Raw genomic sequence first — 15,871 nt, 5'->3', positions numbered from 1 at the left:
TTGTCACCTCGCTCTGGGTACCACCCCTCCTGGCCCTGACCTGCCCTGGACACACTTCTCTGCCTCTCGCTGAGCATTTCAGGGATCTAGCCTCTGGCCCCACACATCATCATCTTAGAAGCAAACCCTTCCTCGGACCCACTCCATACCAGATGTTCTTGCAAGACCCTCATGTCTATTTGTTTATTTAATACTGACAACTACCCCATATTACAGATGAGAAAACTGAGGCGGAAAGCAGACACCGTACTTGTGAGTGGCTAGACCCAGGCAGCGTGACCCCAAGCTCTGTGCTCTTAACACCCTGCTGTCTCTTGGTGACAGGTGAGCCTGTGATTCTGGATGCTCAAGGTACCCTTCCACCTGGAGGGCTCGGGGCTGTGAACTGGGTTTCCCCTCTCCTGCACGGAGCCTGTCCTTGGGCGGTCGGGAAGGAAGGTGCAGGGAGCCTCCGGCCGTGCGCTGGAGAACTGCGTGCTCTGGCACCGACGCTGGCTGGGCAGCAGGCAGGCTTACACAATGAAAGCTAATTCCTCGGTTGTAATGACTGGAAGAACTGCTGGCTTCTGACTCCTCGCATAATTACCATGAGACCTCCGTAGAGTAATTCACCAGATAATTACATGGTAGCGGGTGGGGGGTGGGATTCTTCTCTGGAAGGTAAAGAGGTAGCATTTAATTTCGAGGGGGATGCCTAATCCTATAATTACTCAGTAAAGTCCCGTATTCCCGCCAACTTGATTCCCTAGGGCCAGCCTGACCTGCAGAACCAAATCAAGCAGGAGCTCTTGCCCAAGATGGAAATTCCAGGCAGGGGCAGGGGGTTGATGGGGTTTCCCAGAGCATCTTTACATGTGAATTGTCCTTGGAGCCTCGAAATACAACAGGAGAAATAGGCAGGGCAGGAAATAGAAAGTGCTTTAATATGCTGAAGATGAAACAGACACAAAGGGAGAAATCTTCCCTATCCCCAGGCAAATCAGCTCTTCAGTGTGGTCATCCAGGCTGGGGTTCAAACTCAGGGCATCCCAACCTCTCTGAGACCAACTTCTTTATCAGTCAAAGGGGGCTGAGCCACACTGCATCGGTGTGCGTTACCACAAATAGTACTGCCTAACAAATACTCCAAAACACAGAGGCTTTTAAAAAGCCACCATTTATTGCTCATGCTTTGGCAGTAAGCCGGTAGCTTGGCTAAAGCTGTGACTCACTCACATGCCTGGTGACATGGCTGTCAGCTGGGGCAACAGGTGACTGGACCACATGCCTCTGGTCCTCCAGCAGGGGAGCCTGGGCTTGGTCACGTGGCAGCTGGACAGCTCCAAGAGCCACAGTGGAAATGTACAGGGCCTCTTGAGACCCAGGCTGGGAATGAGAACACCGTCACTTCTGGCCACATTCTACCAGCCAAAGCAGGTCCCAGGACAGCCCGGAGTCCAGGGTGGAGAAATGGACTGCACCTCTTGATGGGAGGGCCTGCATCGCATCGGCAAAGGGCATGAATACAGGGAGGGATGAGAGATTGGACCCACCTTGGTAATCAATCTACCACGGCCTGCCTTATGGCGTTATTGCAAGATTTGTGAGATGGAGCTCATGAGGTTCCTTGCACACGTAAGTGTTCGGTAAAGTGGAGGTCTGCTTATTATTGCGAATAATAATAGAAGGAGGCTAGTGTCAGGGAAGGGGATGGACTCCTGGTGCCGAACATCCAAGCCGCTGGCCTTCCCCTGCACAGAGACGACGGTGCAGTGGAAACGCCTAGCACAGACGGGGATGTGAGTCCCTGTCCTGCCTACCTCTTGCTGTGTGACCTGGGCAACTCACTCCCCACTCAATGCATGGGTGTCTGTGGCACCAAGTGGGGTGACCCCACTCCACAGGAGCAGCATGAGGGTCAGAGGGACACACTGCATGCCACGACAAAGCTGGCCCCCAGCCCCCTGGCTGCTTTTCTCTCTCTCTCTCTCTTTTTTTTAAAGATTTATTTATTTGAGAGAGAGAAAGAAAGAGAGCATGCACTCGGGCAAGCAGGGTGGTGGGGAAGAGGGAGAGGAAGAGAGAATCCCAAGTGGATTCCCCGATGAGCACAGAGCCGGGTGCGGGGCTCGCTCTCACAACCCTGAGATCATGACCTGAGTCAAAACCAAGACTTGGATGCTTAACCAACTGAGTCACCCAGGCACTGCTCTGTCTTTTCAAATCTAAGCCCCACTGCCCAGAGGGTTTTGTATAGCTGTATTTCCTGTTGCTTCCATTACAAGAAGAGCAACTGATTTCCTTTCTTTTTCCAAATATTACAGTATTCTATAATACAGGAATGCTTTTTCAAACTGGGTATTTCTTCACAGAGATTCTGGTGCATTCCCTGCTCCACCAGGCCATCTTGCCCCCGACCCATACCCCCAGGCAGGACCATGCCCTCATACCCTTCTCCAGTGGTCACAATTTCTTTCCATAAATTCAGTTGTCATTACACAAGTAATTGTACTCTCCTTTTGAACACTGCAGAGAAAGGGGCGCCTGAGTGGCTCAGTCAGTTAAGCATCTGCCTTTGGCTCAGGTCATGATCTTGGAGTCCCGGGATTGAGCCCCGCATCGAGCCCCGCATCAGGCTCCTTGCTCAGTGGGGAGTCTGCTTCTCCCTCTGCCCCTGTTCATGCCCTCTCTCTCTTTCTCATTCTCTCTCTCTCTCAAATAAATAAAATATTTTTTTAAATGAACACTGCCGAGAAGGTAGAGTCCTGCATGCCCACCATCCCCCATTGCAAATCCTTCCCCCAGGCCCCACCACAGATGTCATCTTCACCTCCCCCAGACCACCACAAATGCCGGCACATTTCACATCTTTCCAGACCTCTTCCTCTTAATTAACATATACATTAATTTAATCAGTTCCCATTAATTTACATGTAATATATATGTTCCCAGAGAAGTAAGACATCTAGTGGGAAGTATATATTAATTTGCAACATTCTTTTTCACCTAAACTGTAAATATCTATCTCTATGGATGCATATAGATCTGGTTCACTCTGTTTAAATGTTGTATAGTATTCTGTAGTATGAATGGACCATATTTTATCCACCCATTCCCTAGTTGATAATTAAATACTCACCACAGCAGTCTCCTAAACAAGTGTTTAGAATAGGGATTAACTCACTTAATCCCTCACATGAACCAACCATGAGATAGACATTACCATTATTTCCATTTTGCAGTTTTGAAGAAACCATGGCACAGAGAGGGTAGGTGACCTAGGTAAGGTCACAGCAAATAAGGGGCAAGGCCAGGACTTGAGCCTATGTAGTCTTGCTCCGAAGTTCCTGCTCTCAACCACAGTGCTATGCTGCCTCTCACAGCATCTGTGTATGGAGTGTTCTGGATTTTGTTGGTTTTTTTGGGGGGGGTGGTTTAGGTTTTTTGCCTTTGCAAAAGTAGCCCAGCCATCTTAATCCACTCCAAGTTCTTTTCTTAGAATCAGGATTTTCCCTTTGTTGCCCATATCTTTGAACTTGAGGCCACTTTGCCATCAGAAGCCCCTCCCCGCACTTTATCTGCCCCCAACCAACTGCTCAGCCTTTCCCATATACCTGGGGACCCTTAATGGATCATCCCCGGGTGTCTTCAGAGACGCTGCGGACAGTCAGAAACCTTGGCTCCCTGCTCTGACCGGTCCCCAAGCCTGTGTGGGCTGTGGGCCTTTCCTTCCTGCCTCACCCTGTGCACCCAACAGAATTCGGAGTCATCCCTAAGGCATGTGGAGGATTAGCTCTCGAGAGGGGGCTTCACTGGTGAAGGGAGAGTATCTCTGCCCCGCATTCAGGGATCAGCCTGGGGCTCAGTCAGGGCAGCGTTGAGTAACAGAAGAGGGACAGCCCTTTCCAAACATTGGCATCCCTGAGACTAGAAACGCTAAAGTGGCCTCTGGGTCACTAAGTGCATCTCCCTGAAGGGCCAAAAGTGTGTGCCAAGACAGGATGGCAGAAGGCAAGGAGGCACATTCTGGAAATTCTAAGTGATTCAGTATCGGGGACATAAAGCAGGGAGAAAGAGGAGCTTGGAAAGAGTGGGTGGTCAGAGGCGAAATCAGGGAGGCCAGCATGCCAGGCTCAATTCCATAAGCCTCTCCGAAAGGTCAGAGCAAGGAGCTGGACGGGCAGGAAAGGGGAGGTGTGGCCGGAAGGGACATGGCTTGGAGGTGCAGAGGAGCAGAACTGAACGGGTGCCAGGGAGTTTGCCAGACCTGAGAGAGGGAACAAGGCAGAAGCGTGCAGGTCAGTGGGAGCCAAGGCGTAGGGTCTGAGAGCCATATGCAGTAATAGCACAGGCTCCGTCCTGCATCCTCCAGGAGCTACGGAGGTGCGGGCACAGGGCGGTGAGCTGAGCGAGCTGGACTCAGGGAGGATTTCTCCAGATGAGGAAGGGGGTGGAGGCAGCTATCTCTGAGGAGTGTCTCCACCTGAGGGGGCTGGGGCAGAGCTCCGTTCCAGGGGGCCACAGGGAAAAGAGCCTTCCAGCACTTCTGCAGAGACAGGTGCATGGTACAGGGTGGATGTCCTCTGCCCCCGTTTCCTCGGCTCTAATCCTCTTGACTTTTCCTTGAGTCTAGTGGTTTGTGGGGCTCTTCCAGGAGTGTGGTGGAATTGCTTTGATGCCAGTGGGCATCAACTCCAGGGGCCCCTGCAGGCCCCAGCTCTCCCCAAGAGTCACCCCCGTCCTCCCAGATGGTTCTGTGGTCATCAGAGAGGGCAGCACCCTTTAGTGGCACCACACCTACCAAACAAGGGGGTGAGGCCCCAGCACACGGCAGGTGCTTAGCAATTACTTCCAAAGTGCCATTCCATCACACAGACTGCATGCAGAGTTCTGGGGTGTCTGAGCTCAGCCCCAGCCGGGCTGGACAAGAATGATCAGGTCCCCTGGAAGACCAAGGTTAGCATTCTGTTAAGCCAACATCCCACGGCCATTGCAATGTCAGCTGCCTTCATGAAGACACGGACCAGGTCTCTCTTGGGTGGGGCCGATCCTGAGACAAGGGTCAAGTTCACGTCCTTTATTTAGGAAGTGGATCTAGGTAGCACCAGTAGGGAAATGGGGCTGAGACAAGGAAGGGAAGGAGACCAATGCTATGCAGCCTCAAACCAGTCACCTAAGCTCTCTGATCTTTCTCAGTAGAACTGGGTACAGTAATATCTCTCTTAGAGGATTTGGAGGAGGTTAAAGGGAAGTGATGACAAAAACAGGATAGGTCATTACGTTGCAGTGCTGGGGACCCTCTAAGCATCAAGCACTGGCCCAGAGCAAAGGATAGACCTACACCCCATGTATGCAGGGCTGCAGGTTGCTGTCCCTTGCCAGGCCTGGGGCTGGATTCTGCCCTCTGGGCTCCATGCTGGTCCAAGGACATGATCTTCCATTGGGACTCCAGGACCCCTTGAAACCCCCAGTGGATACCAGGGGAGAGGAGGGCTTTTCATTCTGAACACTGCTGGCCTTTTTGGACTCCACATGGGTGAAGGTCAGCAATCCACACCACCCCAATCCAGGAGTACTCCAAGGTTGAGTGGGCATAGCCATGAAGCCATCTGGGCTTTGGCACAGGCCCATCCTAGGCAAGGGGCTTAGAATCCCAGGGTCCATCTAATACTCCAGTCAATCAGAGAATGACTCCTCATTTGCTTCCCCACCAGTTGCCCTGTGACCTTAGCAACTTCCTTAGCCCTTCTGTGCCTCCTTTGCAGCATCTGTAAAATGGGGCTAACAACAGTACCTACCTTCTGGCTTGTTGGCGGGGGAGGACTGCTCATCCATGCAAAGGGTCCAGGCATATAGTAAGTGCTCAGAAAATGCTGGCTGATAGTGCTAGGCTGGAAGAATGGTCAGCATCCCAGATGTCAGGGCCACTGAGGGGCAGGAGCTTAAAGTCAGGTGGGGATAGATAATATCCCCATGGCTGACTTCATGAGAGACACTAGGGAGCCCCCTCCCATACCCATGACAGTCCAAGCAAACTGAAGGTTAGGGTGCAGCTAACAGAGCCTGCCCCAGGGGCACAGCTGATGAGCGGCTGACAGGTGAGCTGAGGAAGGAGGATGGGAGTGTTCTGAGCCCCAAGCAGGCCTAGGCTCTGAGATATGCATATGACCCAAACTTGGTTAGCTTTGTCCTGTGTCTGGAATGTCTAGTCCCTTACACAGGTGACTTCATTAGTCCCCACAAGGTTCTATCAGGTAGAGCCCAGAATCAGTCCATCTTTCAGATAAAGAAACTGAGGCACAGAGAGATTAGGTGCTCACCCAGGGGGCAGAGCCATGGTTCTTCCCAGCAAGCCTGCCTGAGTCTGTGCTCCTCTTACCCACTGTTTTGGGAAGGTGGTGGGGGGGGGCATTTTCCAGAAGCTCTCCCCTCCACTGCCTCAACCCAGGATCCTGCATCTCCTCCCTAGTCCCTCCCTTAGGCTCCATCTCCTCCCTGCACCCACCCAGGCTCCATCTCCTGCCTGGTCCCCTCCCCCAGGGTCCCTTTCCTCCCCTGTGTCCCCCAAAGCACCATCTCACCCCCAGGCTCCATCTGCAGCCCCTTTCCTCTGGAGTACCCCATATTCTCGGCATCTTTCCCTGACATGCACTCCCCCTGCAGCCAACTCTCCCTGACTAAGCTGGGTCTCCGAGTTTGGGCGTTGGCCTTGGGGGTCCCTGACCCAAAGGGATGAAGAGAGACATCCGGAGTGCTGTCTACCTCCCTTTTCTCCCAGGACCTGCTGGGACCAGAGCCCACTTAGCCTGCTGTGCTGCAAACCTGGGCTCTGCACCCCTGCCCGCCTGCTGCAGGCAGGCCTGGCCGCCCTCGTGCAGAAGAGGGGTAGGAAGGAGAGCTGCTTGCCTCCAGGCCCACAGCTTCCACATCACACCCGTCCTCATTAAGAAGCACTGCGTGTGCCAGGGTGACATCTTTATTCGTGCGCCCGGAGACTTCAAAGCCTTCAGGAGATCTCCTCGGTGGATTAGACATGAAAAATGTCGGAGATGAGATGAAGCAAAGAAGCAGACGGCCGCTCCAGGCGTTAATTAAGCAGGGGGTGGGGGCCCACAGGACAGGACTCGTAACCAGGGCTCCTCCACCTCCAGCCCAGGGTAGGCAGGCTCGTCTAGGGCAGGGAGCTCCAGCCTGCTGCAGGCTCTCTAAGGCCATGATCCCAGCTGCCTGTAGGCCAGGCCCCTCCCCATGGGAGAATTCGCTCTACAGCATCCGTGACCAAGCAGCTCCCCTGCTGGCCCACAAATGTGGATTGAGTCTTGCCTGGGCAGGTCCAGGAGGAAGGGGGCCCAGGCCCCTCCCAAAGAGTTCACAGTCTGGGGAGGCAGGAAGGAGCAGTCCCAAGTCCCTGCGGTAAGTTCTCCAGGACAGGTGGGTTCAGGAGGCTGTGGGAGCTGGGATTCCAGGCAGAAGGGACAGCACATGAAAGCAATTCTCTCACTGGAGGGTCACCAGCGGGATCCAAACTGAGATGGACCAGGACAAGCAGGCCATGGGTCGTCTTCAGTAAGGGGCAGTGTGGTCACAGTTAGGGTCTTGAGGATGCTGTGATGTCCTGGCTAGGAGCTGGGTTTGGGGCAGGGGTCCAAAGGCCAGAAAGCAGTCGGGACATGGCCGTGGTCCTGGTGGAAGACATGGACCTGAAGCAAGAAGCAGCCACAGACATACAGAGGAGACAGAGGGGTGGGAATCGCCAGGTGAGGGGACCTGACTGATATCCAGATTCCTGCCCCTGGGACCAGGCAGAAGCTGGGCCATCCCCCTGGTGAGGACATGGAGAAAGGACAGGTGTGGGGAGGATGCTGAGCCTGGTCTGGGGCCTGCTGGCTTTGAGGTGCTCCAGGATACCTGGTGAGATGGTCAGAGGTCGGGGAGCTTTGGGGCCAGAGCTCAGGGGAGGCACGGGAAAGCGTGGATGGCCCATCAGCCACACACACAAGATGTATGGGCCGTGGGGCAGGGCAGGCTCTCTAGATGTCCTGTGTCCAAGGAGACTGTGTCAGCCCTGCTGGGCCAAGGCCTCCATTGGTGCCAGGGAAGAGGTGAGCAGCCAAGCCTGGGGGGCAGAGGGCACGGTCTGATCACGCAGAGGAACAAAGCGAGGGGCCTGAAAAAGGACTGCCATCCAGCCGAGGTGCCACAGGGGACCCGAGTTCTGGCAGAGCAAGGGCACCATCTGCTTTAAAGGCAGAGGCGCAGACAACGCTCCCCGCCGCCACCATGGACCTTACCCAGTGCCCGGGAAAGGTAGATGCTCGGACCAGGAAGTAGGATTCTGGCTGCCCCCATGGGTGCTTCCCAAAACATTTCCAAGGTGGATGGGAAGAGGAAACCTCCAGCTCAGAGGGCCACTGAGAAACAAATTTCTTTGAGCTTTCTGGTCCTTGCTAGAGGAGGGGGGAGAAAAGTTTCATAAATTAGCTTTCTCTCCCCCACTAGGGTGGGAAGGGGAAAATGGAGCTATTGATTGGCCCATTTGGAGTGTCAACTTTGATTTGGTGTGTGTCACCTGGGTGATCAATTGGAAAAAGCCGCGAGCTCTGATCAAGAGGTGGCTTCAGCGTCTCCTGGCAGGGGATGCAGAGTCTGTGCCCATGGTGGGAATGGGCACTGCTGCTCCTGGCTGAGTGGCAGCCACTCAAGGACAGGCTGGCAAAATGTTTGGCTGTGCTCCTGCCCCACCTAAAACTCTCCCCTGCTTCCCCCTCCCACCCCCGAAGGACAGGGAATTGAAGGCAAACAACTCTGCTCTGCCAGGCAAGGGGCAGCTCTCTCTAACCCTGGGGGATCCCTGCCCTGCTGACGCCTGGTAAAGCCCCACACTGCTGCTGTCACCCTCTGTCTGAGCCCTCTGAGAGCAGGGCTTGTGCTGGGGCAGCTGTGGTTCTGCTGGCATCCATTCCCTCATTCTAGAAATGGGACCTCAGCCTGCCCGGGTTAAATCTGGTCTCAGGTGAGCTAATGGACGGGGGCTCTAGGTTGACCAGATGGCCCAGGCCTGGCCAATGAGAGTGCTGTATGTCCCTGGTCACTGCGATTGGGTCAAGGAGTGATCATGTGACCCAGACAGAGCCATTCAGAGACAGAGCGTATCCGACTAAGATTTTGCCACACTTTGGGGAAAGAGGAGGTCCTTCCTTTTCACTGGGGGTCCCTAAGCTGGTAGGACATGACAAGGAGATCGTCGGTGTTTGAAGCAGGTTGGGTTCCCCAGGAAGTTGACTCTCAGAGTTCAGTGAAGGGGACATTCATTAAAGAGAGTCCTGGGGATCAGGCCCTCAGAAGGCTGGTGAAGACAGCGCGGTGAGCAGAGGGAGAAACAACAGGCCTGGCCACCCCACGGGGACCCCTGGAGCTCAAGTGGTCTCTTCAGGGTTGTCCTGAGTTGGGCTGAGATAGCCAAGCCTTTTCTTCTCCCCATCTATCAGCCACTGGGTCTGGGCCACCAAGGGAAAGTATGTGACCTTAGGCAACACAGTTCTTGGCACGCAGAGCAAGAGTTGAGAACTGTCTGCTTGACTGCCCTTCCAGGAGATGAAGGGGCAATGAGTCCTTCATCGAAGGGGGATCTGTGCAGTGTCTACAGGGTCTATCATGGTGGCCATCTTTGTTACCACCAGGGAATGAATGAATGAATGAATGAATGAAAGAAATCCAGGGCAAAGCAGAGGTAAGAAATGGAGCCATGTTGAGATCCAAAGACCTTGTTTGAACCCCTAGTTGCTGCACTGCCTGATCCATCTGAACTTTTTGCTTAAGCCAGTTTGAGTTGGGATTCTGTCCCTGGCCAATGAGAGGGGTGGGCACTCAAACCAAGCTTAGCCTAACTAGGTCATTTTAGGGCTTAGCGTAAGAAGGACTTGTGATGACAAGGACTGGAGAGCAATGAGGGATCCAGGGGGTCAGGAAGGAGAACACTGGAGCTTAGGTCAGAGGCAGCACTGGTCATGGTCAGGGCATGCGAAACAGGCCAGGGTGGGGGTGGGGGAGGGTAGGCACACCAAGAAAGGAAGCAGGGAGCACAGAGCTGGAGGGATGTCTGCACATACACACAACACCTTCCATCCCCAGCCTCCCAATGCCCAGTGACGCAACACTGAGTGACGTGGACCCTGGCCAATGACAGCCCCCACGTTCCCCTGGCCACAGTGCTTGCTTCAGGGGGTAGGAGGGTCATCCTAACAGGACCAATCAGAGTCCAGGCACATCAGACCCAAGAATTCTGCCGGAGTTGAGATCTCTGGCCAGGACTCAAGGTCCACTTTCCTCCCCACCCCACCCCCACCACCTCCTCTGTGTGTCCCCCTCCTTCAACCCAATTACAAGCGGGCTTCTTGTGGAAGCCCCAGTCTTGTGCCCTCTGGGTTAGACCTTTTGGGCTAGGAGAACCTCCTGGGGGCAGAGCCTGGTCTCCAGCCATCTCCAATTGCTCTTTCACTCCACCTTCTCAACAGGCTTGGCACACCTGAATGTGCATTTGCTTAGGAGTGTCAGAGAGAGGTGTGAGCTCAGCAGGAGCGGGGAGAGGAAAGGGGAAGTTTCATAGCAGGCACACATAAAGGAAAACAAAGTTCAGCTCAAACTGATGATCATGTCCTCAAGGCTCTGTATAGGATGCCCAGCAACGTGGCTCAGAATTAAGGGAGAGAGCAAAGAGACAGGGAAGGAGGGAAGGAGGGGGGGCGGCTGCGTTAGTCTTTCCTGAGCGGCCCTCTGTATGCCAGGCTTACCACTGTGTTACCTCCGATGCCCACCCAGCAGCCCTCATGGTGGATTTTGTTCTTTCCCTTTCAGGAAATGGCTTGTCAAAGACCTCATGGCAACTTCATGGCTATTTCCTTCACAGTACGGAGTTATGGAGCGGGGGCAGTATTTGGAGTAAAGTCGTAACAGAAGACAGAGAAATAAATCTGCAAGAATGATTAAGTGATTCCCAGAATGAGTCTCCACAATTACAGATTATCCCAGCTGGAAAGACTCCGGAGTCACAGACTCGACCTCCCATTTCACAGAAAGGTAACTGAGCTCCTAAGTGGGCCCCAAGTCCTCAAATAAATGACGGGACCAAGCTTAAAACCCAGGTCTCCAGCCTAGCCGGAGGCTCTGATCAACACCCCCCGCCCCCCCCACGCCTTGAGCTTCAGTTCCCCCTTCCAGAGAGCCCGGCATCCCCCCCTGTGTCGGTGAGGGGGGGAGAAAGGTCTGCAGAAGGCCCTTCTGACTGAGCTCTGATCTGCCTTCCTTTTGTTCAACCCATCGTCTTTTGTAATTAGAAAATAAATTACTTTTTCTGAAAGAAACATGCCTGGTTCTAGCTACGTGGATAAGGGGGATAAGAAGGATGGAGCGGTCCTAGGCCTGACAGGTGGAGAACCAGCGTCCTATCAGCCAGGCCAGGCAGCTGGGGCCTACAGACAGACCAGAGACAGCAGGGGTGTGTGGGTGGGGGGGAGACGACATGGCACGGCAGGGAGGGGACGCAGAGAGGGGCGGGACAGCAGGACAACAGCTTGGCTAATGCAGACCCTTTGTGTTTGCACACAGTCCAGCAGCCAAGAAAGCAGAACCCAAGCATCTTTGAAAGAGGACCCCCAGGATCAGCCCTCCAAAGGGAGAATGGGTCTCAAAGTGGCCCTCACTGTGCCCTCCCCTTTATGTGTGTGAATTGATAGCATCCATCCAATGTGGTTATCTGGCTGGAGTCTGCAAGGCTAAGGCTTCCACAGAGGCCCAGCTGGTCTGTGGCTCCCACCCTGGCCCCCCACTTCTCTCCCTTCATGTACTCTACCCTCCCCCACCCCACTCCCGGCTGCCAGCTACTCAGCCCATCTGCACTCCCACCACAGGGCCTTTGCCCTGCCACTGTCTGCACAGAGACATCGTTATCCCCATGGCCTCCTCCTGGAGATCTCTGCCCATCAGGTCATTGGCAACCACTCCACCCCACCCCGCCTGGATTCTCTTTTCCCTCCCCTGCTGTGGTTTCCTCCGGAGCACATATGACCCTCTAACACACTACCAAACTCCTATCTCGTGTATTGTCTACCTCCCCGCCTGGGACGCAGACTCTCAGCCCTGACAACAGACCTGGCGGGGGCGGGCCCTTGACGCAGATGTGGTAGTGTGAGGAGTCCAGGCCCACCGGTACCCTGGCTGTGCGAAGGCCACAGACAGCCCCGGAGAGGGGCTAGCCTTGTCGGTGTTTGCTGGAGCTTACTTCCCTGTGTCATGCCCATCTCCTTCAGCGCTTGTCGGAAGTCCCCAGCACATGGGGCTATGAAGCAAAGCACAGACAGGACCCAGTGCTCCTCAGAGGGTACCATGATGGAGACAGATGAAACCCAGGAGAGATTCCCCGGGGGAAGGAACCTTAGAGGTCAAGAGCCAGGCAGTAAGAGCCAGCCTCAGTCCCTACATGGGGAGTCTCCTCCATGCCAGCTGCAGAGGCCTGAACTGTGTCTGAATTAAGGAAACCATCTTCAACATTGTTGGCACCCTTCCCTGCTGGCACACCATCTCCCAGGGGATCCCCAGGCTCCCGCCTGTGGTGGTCTACAGAGAATGTCCCTTGGCTGATGAACACCACCTGGTGGAGACGCCTGGGAGGTTACACGTGCCACTTTGCCACACCCCCAAGAGAGTGGGCAGCCACGTCTGGTGGAGGGGAGCACAAAAGCCCAGCCCCCTCCCCTCAAGGTAGGACAACTCTGGTGAGATTTATTCTTCAGAGCTTTTCCCTGCTCCAACCCCAGGGGAGGAAATAGAGGTTTTCAACCATATTAGAAGATGGTCATTATCACTTATAATAATATACACACACATGCAATAAGCTGCCATTTTCATCTATTAGATTGGTGAATACCAAAAAGTTTGATAATACACTGATGAGGATGCAGGCAAACAGACATGCCACCCTCCATGCAGGGCATCTTGGCAATGTCTGCCCACACTATAGACGCACATGCCCTGTATCCAGCATCCGCCTGTGAGAAGCCCGCCTGCAGTGGTACAAGGACTTGAACTCGGAGATGTGTGTACATAGGTGGCAGGGCAGCAGAGGACAGAGAAGCCATCTCAGTGCCCATCCAAAGGGACTGGCCACGTGAGTTGCAGTGGAGCCCTCCACAGCCATTTTAAAAAGAGGGAAGCAGATCTATATGTGTGAATACAGAATAACCTGGCAAGAAGACTATTAAAATAAAAAAGCACGAGGCAGAACGCTCTGTATGCCATGCTACTGTTGGCAGGGGGGAAATAGGTCTGTGTGTCTGTGTAAAATATCTCCAGAAAGATGCTCATAAAACTGATGAGTCGCTGCCTCTGAGAACAGGAACTAGCTGTCAAGGCTGGAAGACAGTTAGCACTATATTTTGACTCTCATTTATATGACCTTTCCAAGAAAAAAAGTTTAACGGTGTAAAATAGTAACAGATGTTTGAGACCCAGGAGAGGAGAGCACAGCAGCAGGAAGCAGCAAGGAGGGCCCTGGGCCTGATTCAGCAGGAGGACGGGCAGTGGTACCATGCTGCCCCCAGGTGCCTGGGAAGAGGGGGGATGGGGAGCGGCTCCTACCAGCTGGAACTGAGCCCAGTTAGGGGTGGGCATCTGGGACCAGCCCTCAAGAGGGTCCCCACCAGAGGGAAGCAGATGCAGGTGCCAAGGGATGACCTGGAAGGATCCACAGGGGGTGGGGTGGAGACGGGAGCCCAAGGATTGGATTGCACCCCAAGGACCCCAAGTTATAGCCCCTGCCACACACACACATCTTCTACTTAAAGCACGTCAAGGGCTTCCCGTCAATCTTAGAGTAAAGATGAAAACCCTTCCCATAGTCTGCAGGGCCCTGTGTAGTCGGCCTGGCCCCTCCTATGGCCACAGCACCACCCCCAGCCCCCACCTCCCTGTGGATATGCCCCAGGTTCACCTGCCTGGAACCCACCAAGTCCCTCCCACCCCAGGCTCTCACACAGGCTGTCGCCTCTCCCCGGGAGGCTTTTCTTCACCCACTGTCTCCGCTGGCACCACCCCACCTGGTTAACTCCTGTTCATCTTCCATGGGAGCTTGGCCATCACTGCCTCAGGAAGTGGCCTCCCTCGCAAGCACATGCACTCACCTCGGACACACTTGCCGGTGCCTCTGATGGTCATTTGTCCAAGCCTCGAACCCATGTCTGCCTCCCCACACACAACTCTTTGCTCCAGAAAGGCCGGGAGCCCCTGCTTTTATTCTATCTTATTCTATTCTATTCTATTCTATTCTATTCTATTCTATCCTATCCTATCCTATCCTATCCTATCCTATCCTATCCTATCTTATCCTATCCTATCTTACTCTATTCTAACACACTTAGAAGCACAAGCCACAAGAGTGCAGCTCACTGAATGTCTACAGTGCACACACCCGTGTGAACATGACCACACTCCAGCAACTTCTCACGTCACCCACCCCCCCGGTGTGACCACCATCCCGACTTCCACCAACTTAGATTCATGCTGCCAGCTTTTAAACTTTCTACACGTTTAGTCACACAGCAGCTGCTCCGTGCGAGCTCGGATCCGGGCGGCCCGCTCCCGGCACCGGGTGCGAGTCCACCGGAGGGACATCCGGAAGTTGATCTGCGGCCGAAGGGCCCGTGAGCTGCTTCCGGTCCAGGGTCGTTACGGATTACCCTGCCATGCACGTTCAAGTACAAGTCTTCTGATAAGCGTGTGCAGACGCTTCTGTTGCGTGTAGACTCAGGCGTGCCATTGCCAGGTGGTGAGATAAAAGTGTGCTCCACTTTAGTAAACAGCGACTGCCACACGGGTTCCCGTGTGGCTGCACGGAGTCACACTCCCGCCGGCCCGGGCCAGGGGGCTCCACGTTCTCGGCCACACTGTCCCCTTGGGGTCTGTCCTCTTCGCCGTAGCCGTTCGGATGAGTGGTCGTGGCCACTCTGGATCACATCAGTTTGTACTCACCCTTTATCTCCATGCCTGACACCATGGGCAGACATTTAATAAGTATTTGTCAAAGCAAGGAGAGAGGGAAGCAAGGAGGGAAGGAGACAGAACAGGAGAGAGGGAAGGTGGGAGACAGGGAGGGAAGGGAAGGAGGGGCTGTCTCTTAAATTGGTTTGCTTCTGCCTCTGAACAGCCAAGCCAGCAGGCTCCCCGGATCCAGCAAGAATGCCCTCAGCCCTGGGGACAACTCCTCAAGCAAAGATCAGAAGTCCAGAACAACATAGGCACTTTGATCTGTCTCTTGCTAAGACGGAAAAATTCCTGGAGGGTTGGCAGGAGGTGGACACCCCTGGACCAGCACAACCTCCCCGGGAAGGAGGGAAGTCAGGAAGATGAAGAGAAATGGTCCAGGTGGCACCTCTCAGGCCAGGAACAGAAAGCAGAGAGAATCAAAGACGCCTCCAGAACAACCCTGGTCGGGGAGGGGGCGGTGCCAGGAGCCTCTGGAGGAGGCCAGGCGGGAGGACGCAGGTCAGCGGGCTGAACCTTTCCTTTGTTTATGGGGCGCACAGCAAAATCGGAGAGAGGGATGGCAGAAGGGAAGGATACGATTCAGGCTTCCACATCAAGTGCAGAAAGGGAGCGGGGAAGGTAAGGTCAAGGAAGAGCCACACGGGTCTATGACTCCTGCATGCATGCGTGTGTGTGGGAGGGGGTGCATGTGCATGCGTGTGTTTAATTTAAATTTAAACAAAAGAAAGCAAAGCTGGCCCTAGTAATATCCACGAAACAAACATACAGAGTATTGTTCAGAGGCTGACTGTCTGACGGCATTAACGAGGTCAGGACTCACTTCTGGAGCCCTGGCCAACCGCTTTCCACGGGCTTA

General features: G+C 54.3%; 1 protein-coding gene across 1 annotated transcript in view; it reads left to right on the top strand.

The window, feature by feature from the left end:
- Positions 1-11,286, top strand: part of LOC116637044 — a 46,499-nt gene extending 35,213 nt beyond the window's left edge. The window contains exons 4-5 of the mRNA XM_032412239.1: positions 217-324; positions 10,886-11,286. Coding sequence (XP_032268130.1) covers positions 217-324; positions 10,886-10,929 — 152 coding nt within the window. The 3' untranslated portion in view covers positions 10,930-11,286. The remainder of the gene's footprint in view (positions 1-216; positions 325-10,885) is intronic.
- Positions 11,287-15,871: the final 4,585 nt, after the last annotated feature.

This window comes from Phoca vitulina, unplaced genomic scaffold (genome assembly GCF_004348235.1).
Source record: "Phoca vitulina isolate PV1807 unplaced genomic scaffold, GSC_HSeal_1.0 scaffold13, whole genome shotgun sequence".
Classification (NCBI taxonomy): domain Eukaryota; kingdom Metazoa; phylum Chordata; class Mammalia; order Carnivora; family Phocidae; genus Phoca; species Phoca vitulina.
This window is presented reverse-complemented; position numbering and strand designations above follow the sequence as displayed.